General features: G+C 30.2%; 1 protein-coding gene across 1 annotated transcript in view; it reads left to right on the top strand.

The window, feature by feature from the left end:
- The window catches only part of LOC108904963 (regulating synaptic membrane exocytosis protein 2), a 144,528-nt gene that overhangs the window by 102,275 nt on the left and 28,946 nt on the right, over window positions 1–13,307 (top strand). The window contains exons 12-13 of the mRNA XM_018707697.1: window positions 2,953–3,120; window positions 3,333–3,480. Coding sequence (XP_018563213.1) covers window positions 2,953–3,120; window positions 3,333–3,480 — 316 coding nt within the window. The remainder of the gene's footprint in view (window positions 1–2,952; window positions 3,121–3,332; window positions 3,481–13,307) is intronic.

Below are 13,307 nucleotides of genomic sequence, written 5' to 3'. Positions count from 1 at the left end.
ATGATGGTTATATTTTATTTAGAAATAGTGACAGCAACCTACTGGATAATGTATCAATAGAAATTAAATAACTTGCAATAAAATATATGTTATTTTTTTACTCCAAAACGGTGCATCCCACGAAAAAAATTGTAGAGACCAATTTCATTCAAAATTGGTGGCGGATTTCTAATAATATTCGGATCACCCCAAAAAATGCACATTTATCCCTCCAAAGCGCTTTTCAAATTTCGATTCAATATCTTTAAAACTCTGAAATAATTAATAAAAATAAATAAAAAATTAAAATTTAAACACTCTGTATCTCGGAAACGAAGCGTATTTCGACCTACGTTTACATGTAGTTTTTTCACAAAATAACTTCGCCAACCACCCCATAAAATATTTTGCACTTATTTACAAACACCTTGTATAATTCGCATCTTCGAATTATATTCTAACTGCATTTAATTTAACGTTAATTGGAATATTTTTTATTGCGGTACTAATTCTGTCTTTTAACTGATCAATGTTATTTGGTGGTGTTAGATAAACTTCGTGTTTTACGAATCCCCAGAGAAAGAAATCCAATGGATTAATATCTGAGGATTGTGGTGGCTAATGTATGAGTTTTCTTGTACCAGTCCAGCGGTCTTCAAATGTAGCATTCAAATAATTTATTTATTTATTTGAGCATTATGTGAAGGTGCACCGTCTTGTCATACTCATTAACTGTTAATTCTTCCAAATACTCTTGAAACTGATCTCTCAAAAAATAGTTATACCGTTCACCAGTTAAAGAACTATCAAAGAACTATGGCCCTAATATTTTTAAAACTAATATAGTTAGTACGGAGACACGATCAAAACAACTGTCAAATTTTTAATCTGAGTGTCAGTTCTGTTTTTAAATGCGCTAGTCAAACTATAGTCTAAAATTAATACCCAACAAACGTCCTCCATTTTCTTTCACTCTAATACACATAAAATATTGGAACGATTGCCTGTGATAGATGTGAGACTATGAAGACATTTATACCATCATTGTATCTCTTTTTAGTGCGTTTAATAATGAATACACATCCGCAACGACTGTCTTTGATATTAGGACACACATGTGTCGTAATGGCAATCTTAAAACGGTTCTACTATATGATGTATTGCGGTCTGACCAAAAAATCATTTTTAGAAAGTTGGGATTATTATTATTATTTAGGTACCAGCGACACAACAATATTCTTTGTTTAGTTATTTTCATGGAGATACCAGATTCACTTTGTAAGGAAACAATTTATGTTTATGAAGAATTTTATACACAAACGTACTCAATTAAATTATGATTCCTGGCTAATTCCCGTATTCGGATTTTCTTGCATACTTAATAGTAAATCTAATTCTTGATTTTCATTGCAAGCATATCCTAAAGAAAATCTTTTCTTCTTTACTGTCTTAGATTTGCTTCAAGTTTACTAAACTTTCTTCTGTTAGTGGAAATTCCATTAGGATAATGTTGTCGATATAATTGTAAAGCTGCAACACTGTATTTTCTACATTCGTAACAAACCTGCAGCATATCAACTATATTAAAATCATTCATTTTTTTATAAGTTAAATTTGAAATGTGACAACAATTACAAACAAACCGATATATGACAGATAACAGTAGGTATGTAAAATTGTTCTTCCAGCGCCTTCTATTTGATATGATTTAGAAAGAGAGTATGGTAAACTAAAGTCAAAGGCTAAAAGATTTCTCATTTTTTCTCAAAAATTTCGTTATGCAAAGATATATACAAATTTTATATTGTTGTAAAGAAAATAAAAAAATCAATCAACACCAATCCATTAATCCCATTTAAAAATATCATTGACGTCACCAATCACCTTCAGTGTCAGTATAAAGAAAATAATATCCCTCTTAAAAATATATGTACTTTATAGATTATCAAAAAATTGGTAACACGGGGTCTTTATAATCAAACATTGACTATTGAAATTTGATACAGATAAGTTGATTAGATGAGAATGTTAAACATTTCAGTGTTGTTAGTTTTTTGGCTGTTAGAATTCTCTAACTACGTCCTTTGAAAGTGATATGCCAGGTTTTTTAGGTTGTTTTTACTTTTTTTTATCGTCTATTATATATTACATTAATATAGTATTATTGTTAAAATTGTTCAATACGTGCCATTTTTTGGAGAGGACGCAACTGATTGTTCCGCAAGGAACATAGTTCTATTCCTTAATATACAGGGTGGACGGAAACGTACCGGCATATTTAAAGGATGTGCGAAAATAAACAAGTTTAAATTAGCTTATTTTGGTGTAATTTTGTCTCATTAAAAAGCTATCGGTGTTCAGAAAAAAATGTTTTATTCCATTGTAACTAGTACAAACCAAAAGCTTTTTAATAAAACTAAATCGTACTAACGTAAATTGATCTAAATCGATTTAATTTCATCCAAGAAAGTTACCTGTATATATGGCCTGTTTGTTTTCGAACATCCTGTTTATTTTGTAGAAGCTGGTTGTCTGTGAGACAGTTAATTGCATTTTTCTCAAAAGCGGTGCGATTTTATAGTGACTTCAACAAGAGTAATTTAAAACAAAATTTTACAATTTATAATAGATTATGGGCACCATAAAAAAATGTCATAAAATGTGCCTGGCAAAGGGCATAGCTAGCGACGTCTAGCAAATGATCAAAAACTAAGAGCACTAACCTCAAAAATTTACTGTACCAAATTTCAACGAATTAAATTGTGTTTTGAAAAAGGTGAAGTTAAAATTTGATCTTAAAAAATTATCATTGAAGCATTATATCTCAAAAACAATATCTTAGGTACATATTTCCAAAATATCCTGTACATTTATTAATACAGGGTACCCGGAAGCGAATGGACCATACCTCAAGAATAGCTTCCTTTTATGATTATTTTATTTATTTATCACATATACAATTTATTGTTTTAGATGGTAGTCTAAGCGATACAGCTGTTGGTCAACTGCACGTACTGGAAGCCCCCCAAAAGGAGAGCAGCGGCAGGAAAGAGAGCCAGAGGGACCGCGAGAGGGACAGGCAAGCCCAGTTCGTGGGCTTGAGCAAAAAAAGCAACTCCACCAGCCAGCTGTCGGCCACAGGTAAGCCAGACACAAAACAGTAACCTAACGACACTCTTTACTGACTCCTCACTGATCGTATTTTGAATATATGGGTCTTTATTTGAGTAGTACCTATGTTTTCTTATTGAATAGATACACGTTTAGATTAGAATTGATGTATTAAAGTTGTGAAATGCGTGTTCGCTCTTCCCGTTACCCCTTTACATCCCCAGTAATAAGCCAATGCGTAGGTCGGAAGCGAAGGATGGGCTTCGGTAAGAGGGGGAAGACCTCCTTCACGGTTCATAGATCAGAAGAGATACTGCCAGGCGATGTTCGGTTGTCGAAACAAGGCTCGTCGGCGTCTAGCGACGGAGAGGGCTCTGCGGATGGCGACAGGTTTCTATATTTTCAGTTTGACAACCCCGCGCAAGGTGCAACAACAAACAAATTTGTCTTGACTACACTTATACAGATTTTATGTAAAATTACACACTAGATCATTGGTTATTTTAATGCCGCACTGGGTAATATAAAAGCAAAGCACATAATTTTACATGTTTTCCGTAATTTTAGCCCAGTCATTATAGACATGAAAGAGCCTGTTTCGGGAAAAAAATACTATTAGAAGTTTCTCTGCGGAATATTGTTCGGAAACCTGTTATAAATAAAATATCAAAAAATCAACTCGAGGCTAGTTGGGAAACTTTGTTTTAACAGTGGTCAAAGTTATGGAAAAGTGGTTTTTTGACTCACGTAAAAAAGCTATTATTCATAGCGAAAAAAAGTTTATACAAAAAAGGTAGGTATTAAATAAGCCTATAAAATGAAAAAAGTCCGATTAAATTCCGATAATTTGTTTATGCACAAGAGCTCAAAAATGGTCGAAAATTGCCGTTTTTTTCAATTGCTAATAATTAATGCAATTTTCATCGCAGACACTTGTAATTCAGGATTTTTGAGGCTTTTTACACCCTTAATAAGTGGTAAAAATTTCAGCTCGAAAGCTTCATTGGTTTGGCGTTGGCGGAATTTGTTATCTAAGAAGATGCTATTTTCAATTCATTTTTCCCAAGCTCACAGGCGTTGTAGGGTTTTGATCATTAGTTGTTTTTGTACCTAAATAGTTGTATTGACATAGGCATTTACTGAGAATTTAGTTTTTCAAATTTAATTTGTTTAAAATTGATTGAAAAAATGTTAATATTTATTAAATTGTTAAGATAGGTAATTATTATAAAATAAAATAGTAACCTCTTTACTTTAGTTTTCTTCGAATTTAAAAAAAAATCGTTGTTGTAAGTTGATTAGAAGCTGAGATAATTTTTTTTATTTATTTAATCGCAGTGACCTTAATTATTAATATTAAGAGCCGAAATTTGGAGAGAGTATACATTAAGAGCTATATTTTCATGTCCTACATTAACATTAAGGTGAATTCAACTATTTAATTTCGAAAAAGAAGATAGCGGCGATGCGTTCTATTACTTGGTCTAGCGAACGAGTGGGGAAGGCGAGGCTTAGCATGCGCGCTTAACGATGTAATAAATATTAACATTTTTTCAGTCATTTTTAAACAAATTAAATTTGAAAAATTAAATTATCAGTAAATGCATATGTCAATACAACTATTTAGGTACAAAAACAACTAATGATCGAAACCCTACAACGCCTGTGAGCTTGGGAAAAATGAATTGAAAATAGCATCTTCTTAGATAACAAATTCCGCCAACGCCAAGCTAATGAAGTTTTTGGGCTGAAATTTTTACCACTTATTAAGGGTGCAAAAAGCTTCAAAAATCCTGAATTACAAGTGTCTGCGATGAAAATTGCATTAATTCTTAGCAATTGAAAAAAGCGGACAATTTCGACCATTTTTGAGCTCTTGCGCATAAACAAATTATCGGAATTTAATCGAACTTGTCTTATTTTACAGATTTATTTAATACCTACCTTTTTTGTATAAACCTTTTTTTCTCTATGAATAACAGTTTTTTTACGCCAGTCGAAAAACCAATTTTCCATAATTTTGACCATTGTTTTAACAAAGTTTCCCCAACTAGTCTCGAGTTGATTTTTTGATATTTTGTTTATAACACGTTTCTGAACAATATTCCGCAGAGAAACTTCTAATAGTATTATTTTCCCGAAAAAAGCTATAATGATTGGCCTATTTACTCAAAATCGATGTATGTGTAGGTATATTTATTTAGTAAAGTATAGTTTTACTAAAAAACAGGGAAATTACATATTATTTCTAACAGGAAACGGTAGTTTTGACTAGCTGGTTAACAGAAAAACCATGTTAAAAAATTTTTTTCGGAAATGCAGTAAACGGTGCCAAAGGCTAGTGAATTAGGAATGCTCTGTATTTGTTGTCAAGCTTTCGGAAACGGTTAATTCCTTTCCCAATTTACAATAATAATTGACATACAGGGTGTTAATGATAAGTAATGGCTATGAAAATATTTTTTCATAAAAAACTTATTTCAAAATACACTCCAGTGGCGTAGTTATTGGGGAAGGAGGGGAACTTTTTTGAAAAAAAAAAAAAAATCGAACGCCATGTTTTTACAGTGTACAATCAATTTGTGGCAATAAAGTATTCTTGTAAAGTATTCGTAAAATTTACTGGTCTAGATAATTAGGAAACCAAATAAGAAGATACTACTTAAGTACCTCTATTGATTGCTAAATGTGTAACAATAAATCCAATAAATAATAACTAATATAATATTGTGACTATTCCTAGCAACAACTTGCCACCTACGGTACTGGTATTTTACAATTGAAATGAAGTGAATGCCACATTTTTTTTAAATAAAATATGCTTTTAGTTGTATGAAAAATAACACACTTTTTGCAACACACAAAACAGTGGCGTTGTATAGTGTTTTGAAATCTCTCAAAAGGTATTGAATTTATTTAGCAATCAAAAAATGGTAAATAGCAAAGTAGGTAGGTAATTAAATATCTTCTTATTTGATTTCCCAATTATCTAAAGACCAGTAAATTTTACGAATACTTTAGAATAATACTTCATTGCTACAAATTGATTGTACATTTTAAAAACATTTGAAATTATTTAAAAAACCAGTGGCGTACGATTTTTTTCCAAAAAAGGTCCCCTACTTCCCCAATAACTACACCACTGGAGTGTATTTTGGAATAAGTGATCCATGAAAAAATAGTCCCTACTAAAAAAATGTCATTCCCCAAATTTTAACACTAAATATTTTTTGCCAGTGAAGTTACAGGAAAAATCATATAAATATTTGAAACCTTTAACACACTGTATCTCCGTAGGGAAGAGTCCTATCAAAAATTTTTATAGGGCAAAAGTTGATTATTTTCGGTAGAATACGCCATTAATGTGATAAAAGCTATATATTTACAAAACATGAAATTGTATTAAAAAATCATCAAAAAAGAAATACGATATTATATTAATAATACATACCTATTACATATTTAAATGAAGGTTATTATTAATAATAATATACTCGTAATATTACTTCTTTCAATAATAATTTTCACAATAAAAGACACCCTTTTCCGTAATGAATGACTAAAGTCGTACTGATGAACACCTAAAATTGAACATATAATTTATAGTTACAATAAAAAACCTTTTTTTATGTAGTATACAACTCGCACACGATTCCAGAGGTTCCTAATTAGTTTTAATAATGTTCATTATTAATTTTAAGCACTGTTTGGCAGTTTCTATGATTTAGATTATTGAAAATGCTTATTATTAGTGCATTTTACCTACCGTTAAAAAATTATCTTCAAGTTTTTAAATACCGTATACTTAATTCTAAAACTAATTACAAATAATTGGAACTCAGTACTGGTTGTTACTTAAGGTGCAATAGCTTCTGTATCGTTTTAAATATCTAAAGAATAAACTAGATTTTCTCAGACATACCTATTATACTCAGCTGGGGTAGTACTGCAAATAGCCACCTTAGCCATATCATGTCACAAAAATGCATAATAAAGATCGTTTATATCAAAAAATTAACTTGCGCATCTCAGACATTGTTGTTTAAAACTGGAATACTCCATCTTATACACATATACTCCAGTTATTTTCAATATTTACAAAGCTTTTGAAAAAGCTATTCATGGCTATTGTACAAAGAATAAAGTAAATAATAATGTAAAAATTGAAATTTCATAAAGAAATATTAGTTTACATTACTACTGTCACATATAATCAACAATAATTTACCAGAAATATACAAAATTTATTTAGTCAAAATGAACTCACGAAATATGACAACATATGACATACATATTTAAAAAACATACATTAGGTAGAATAGAAATTAACAGCTTAATTGAAATTTTTAACTAAATTAACACTAACTATTTTAGTTTCAGTTATTTAATTTTTAACTACCTACCTACATTTTTCGAAATATTTGCGTAACTAAAGAGTGTCCCAAAATTTACGCAAGAAGTACTGTTGATAGAAAACACAGGTTTTTAATTAAAAATTGTAAATTATTTTTTTTAATCATAAAGTATATAGTATAAGGTTATGTATGAAATAGTATATCGAGTAAATTGCCTCCACGGATTTGCTGGCACATACACACTCTTTTGTCGAAATTTTATATGACCGTTTTGCATCAAATTTTAATTTCGTTTATGATCGTGGGCTTGTTGGCACAAACCTTAGACAAAAAACCCAAAGAAAAAAGTCAATATATCGCTTCACGTTGATGAAGTAAAATCACTATTTGGACTACCTATATTTTATACGAAAATGCGTTGTTCTTTTGTTTAGCGCTACGTTTTTTATAACCCTGAACTGTTAGCTGTCACGCTGCCTTTTCTTTTACTTCACCGCACAAATGGCGCGAAATTCAAATCTTACGTGAATCTTGGGACACTTGATATATTTTTCAAAAACTTTCTCGTAGTATTTTCGAATCCATACTCACGATTTCTTACTGGAAACTGTATGGCAGAGTTCGGCGGCAAAGCCACATTTACACTAAACAATAAGCATTGGAAACATCTTATTATCCACACCTGTACCAAGATATTTTGATGTACATACATTCATGGCTCATTTATGTTTCAAATCTGGCAAACATAAAAGTGACTTAGCACCTTGGAATTATCAATTTATTTTAAAAAAATATATTTTACAATATACCTAACACATTTATTACCTTAACGAAATATCAATCGATATTAAAATTGTATAAACGATAATCTAAGAGAGTTCCTTCATCTCTTATTAATATTCATACTAACATAAGTATAAATTTTCAAAATTTTCTAAAACAACGAAATTTGAGACATTACCTTCTAAATAGTGTAGAGGAAGAAACGAATCATTGGAGATACTTCAGACAATAAGTAATGAACTACTTACTTCATAACGTACAAATCCAAACAACAGAGAAGATACGTTTACTTGTGTTGAATATTTTGGTAAATCTTCTTTCGATTTGCTGTATAACAGAGTAATAACCAATAACCTCTAAACGAGTAGCAATTCCTATGCACCTTAACTATTTTTTTGAAACTCTTCTTCCTGGAAAGTAGAATTAAAGAATAAAGATGTTAAAGCCTCTACTAAAAGTTATTATAATATTGTATAATTTTATGTATATTGCTGTGTATTCTTTCATTCAAAAAATTAAGTATGAAGGTTGTTATGTTTTTTAAGGAGTATTTAGTTTTAAAATAATTTTATTTCTGTTAGGTATGTAGGTACTTATAGAAAGAAAATAGAAATGAAATTAACTTAAATGTGTCGTGGAATTTGGATCTCAATTTAAATTCTATTCAATCTATGCCATATTTTTTTTCGATTTTGATACCTTACCGGTAAGATAAAAAATATAAATAAGTATGAAATAATTAAACATATTCAATTCAAAAACAGAATTATAAGTTCTCAAAATGTTCTTATACCGGTCTATCAGAATCACTCACTTGGTAGTGATTACTAATTGGAAAGGCGGTTTGCGTAGGCCTATGTAGTCGGTTTCTCGTACTTCAGGCAAGATGACTCGAAGAAAAAGGAGCCCAAGACCATGCTTATATTATAAAATTTTGATTTATTAATAGCTTCATTATTTTGCCACTTATAATGACGATTTTTAGCAAATTTACATATTTATACATTAAGTTAAAAAGATGCCTCCGCATTAAGAACATCCTGTGTATAAGAAATAAATAGCATTTATTTCTTCGTTACCTTAATATTTTTTATTTTTAGTTTTTTTTCTGGAATTGCATTTGTTAATAAGTAATGTATTAATATAAAATCAATATTTATATTCTTATGTAGGTAATTATAATTTTAACCTTTAAACTGACTTGATTAGATATAATATAGGAGAATCCGTTTCCTCATTGTTTTGAATTTTCTGTTTCCGACAGTTTTTAAAGAATTTTCCTCAAGAAATTTAACCTTAATTTAGAAAATGTGTCCTATGCAGATCCGGAAATCATTAAATATAAGAAATATGGCATGTAGGCGTTATTAATTGGTTACCTTGCTTGCTAGATGATAGGAATATATTAATAATACAAAATCAGATATTTCATATACCGGAAATAAAATTTGTTTTATAATCTACTGAAAAATCCATCTATACCTGATATTTTTTAGATACATAGGTATTATACATACGAAGTGATTTAATGATGTCTTTAAAGTTTATTTTCCAGTACAGACTACAGATATTAGAGATATGAAAATACAATTGTACAAGTACCTTTTCTCGAGTTCCGTCTGACATTCGATTCCAGTCAGGATGTAATTAGAATTCTCTAAAGATGTTAAATTAAAATTTAATTACATGTCAAAACATAATTTTATGTATATGTCACGTCGTTTAAATAGGAAATTTTTAATGTTTGTTCTATTTAGATCAACAGCGCGGAAGTAATTAATTGTGCATATTTCAATAAAACTTTTCTAGTCACAGGAAGTAGTAACGCCTTACAAATATATCTGCAGCTTTAGATAAACGCATTTTCAGTTCAAGGCCAAAGATTGCCTTTAAACTACACATCGGTAACAGAATTATTTGCAAGTTGCACGTTCCTTTTTAATATATTATTGAAATTTTCTTCGTTTGGAAAACGATAAACATTTAGTGTCTTCATTTTATTTTTTAGCGGATTATTTATTTTTTGACAGCAGCGGCTGGAGAAATGATGATTTTACTAAGAGACTTTTCGTGACGAAAAAATTTCCAATGAAATTTGCCAATAAAAGAAATTAAAATGCATCCTGGCATCTCAAAAATGATTGCGTGTATATTTTATTCACAATCAACTGATAATTACAATTATGACTTTTTCATTTTTCACAAAATATTAATTTTTCTTAAAGTTACAGCGTTATGAATTTTGAAATGTGAGATGTTATTATCAAACTAAAATTGAAATAGCTACAACTACTACAAAAATTTAACATTACGAAAAATAAAAAAAACAACTAATTGCATCTGTTACTGATTAGGAAAACAACACAAAAAAAGAAAGCAAAACCCTTTCTGAGATCACTTTTTATGATTTTCTATTTCCAAAATTCGTTCTAATTTCATCGCATCTTTATGGGCATAGATATTCACCTAAATCACCTAAAAAAGAGCTTGGGTCTTACGATTCGCTATAAAAATGTGGCGACTTCACTTTTAACCAGCCGCCAAAGTTTTTTGACTTACTGAAAGTGTAGTGGTCTTGTTCATTTTTTTCTAATAAAAGCAACTTTATTCAAATTAAATGATGTAAGAACTATTATTTCAGTTATTATTCAATTAATATAAAAAACACTAACAATTCCCATCACTCAAAAAATAATAATATTTTTCTATTAATTAATTATTATTAATAGTCTAGTTGACTGTTTGTTTTGCTGTACCTACATGGACTGGTTTAATGGAACATGACTAGAATTCATTAAACAAAAATTATATACGACATTACAGATTGTTGTTGCATCTTGCTTTGATAGATCACTCTCCCAGAGATCACTTTTATGAAACAAGGAGACTTCACATTAAATACAGAAACTGCAGGAATAGATTAATTGCCAAAAAATAACTAGAATTTGTCCTCTTTTTTTCTGGGGGAAGCGGTATTCGAGATACAGGATGTTAAAATGTACAAAAAGAAAATTTTCTGTCATATCTTCATAATGTGCTGACGGAATTGAATGAAATTTATTACAGCGTATTCACTTAATTAGACCTGCTACTGAAAGTGCCGCCCAATTTTCCCAAGACAGAAATACACCATTCGCGAGTTTTTGTATAAATAATGCAATCAGATATTGTTACGTTGAATGAATGAAAAATGTTTTTTGTCGTGTTTTGATAATAGCTGCCGTTTAGGAGGTAATTTATTTGCCAACCATAATACGCCAACTTAATCCACAAGTTGCACATACTCATGTTTGTTTAAAAGCTATATGCAAAAATTGATTCTTTTGTCTACGTCAGTAAACTTTGCTTATTTATTCCAGAAGCTGTACTCCTTCTTAGGCTAATGAGGACATGAGGCAAAATGTGACAAAGAATAGAGGAAAATTGTAATATCCTAAGGCAAAATCATATCATGATAAGTTTCTCTATAAATACCCTCATTTGAAGATGTCAAAAGTGTATCGATGCGGAAGGGCTTCATTTTCCCAGAAATAAGTGGCGTATACTTTTCTCGGGAAAAGTTGGCAGTCACTTTAGTGCCACATCACTGAATAAAACCACGAGGTTAATTCATCAAATAAAAGGGTTAATTTATTGAAAAATTCGATAAAACATAAAAAAACAAGCCCAAATATCTTCTAAACACCTGCTACTACAAAAAACAAACATTTTTCATTCATATACCGTAACAGTATTTAAATGTAACATTATTTCTACAAAAATTCTCCAGTGGTGTAAGTATTTTTTTCTTGGGAAAGTTGGGCGGCACCTTCAGTAGCACGCCACTGGTAAAATGCACGGGGTTAATATTATATTCAATAAAAAGTTCTAATTATGTGAATACGCTGTAGTGAATTCCATTCAATTATGTCAGCGAATTATGAATATATGACGGAAAATATATACTTTTTTTGTAAACTGTAACACCCTGTATCTCGAATACCGTATCCTTCAGGAAAAAAGTGTAGAGATCAAGCTCTACTCATCTTTTGGTAATTAATCTATTCCTATAGTTTCTGTGTTTGTAAAATCACCCTGAAATATTTTAAACTTCAATTCAAAACTATGTCGAAATCTAAATTACCCAATTTTTTAATTAACACGAGGCAAGTTTTCAAAAAACTTTCAATATTTGGAAGTAAGAAGTTAATGTTAATGTAGTGGGTTTAAATTTCAACCCCCTAACTCCTGTCGTCCCTTCCCGAAAGAGCACACACGTAGATAGGTACATAGAGAGATGAAAACTCTAGAATACCCTGGTACTTTCAAGTAATACATTATGGAAAAGTTGATTTTTGTAGTATCATCTCTAGTAGTGGTCTCTTAATAACGACACGTTATTTTCCGAAACGGAGTGAGTAAATCAACCGATTAATAATCTCTTAATTATAAAAAAAATATTTTAGAGTTCTTAGATTTTCTTTAATAGCGTAGCTATAGATGCATACGTAGAATAGTTTCAACTTCTTAGGACATTTAACAGTGCTTGTCCTTCTGGCATTCTAGTAGATCTTAGACACGCTACTGCTTGTTGTAAGGCCTAGTTCCTACTTCTCACAAATTCGGAAGTGATCGAGCAAATAATATGTTTATACAGTCCGAATTTCCGATATATGGGAACTAATTTCAGGCCAAATGCGTTGAACTTTTTTTCAGAGTTTTATTATGTTATCTGCTATGATTTTTCTGGGATTGTTAACGATTACGTTAAAGGAAGAAATATTATAATAATGCAGAAAAATGTGTATCAAATTTATGAATCGTCGTAAAATGTTTGATACTTACTTATAATATTTAGGTACAAACAATGACAGTTATGAGGTAGATGGTGATATGAAAGAAAAATCATATACCTAGATATAGTGCGGTCTTAAGTTGTCTTACGAAATTTCCAGAATCAACAAATAAGGGCAACTGTTTATATAAACTTTTATCCATTAAAGGTAGTTATCATTATTATTTATATCTAAACAAATTTTGGAAGACATCTCTCATATTTTAAACTTAGACATTTTGATATTAATTTTATTTTATTTTTGC

The sequence above is a fragment of the Anoplophora glabripennis genome, unplaced genomic scaffold (genome assembly GCF_000390285.2).
Source record: "Anoplophora glabripennis isolate ALB-LARVAE unplaced genomic scaffold, Agla_2.0 scaffold48, whole genome shotgun sequence".
Classification (NCBI taxonomy): Eukaryota; Metazoa; Arthropoda; class Insecta; order Coleoptera; family Cerambycidae; genus Anoplophora; species Anoplophora glabripennis.
Note: the sequence above shows the minus strand (reverse complement) of the source record. Positions and strands in the feature narration are given on the sequence as shown.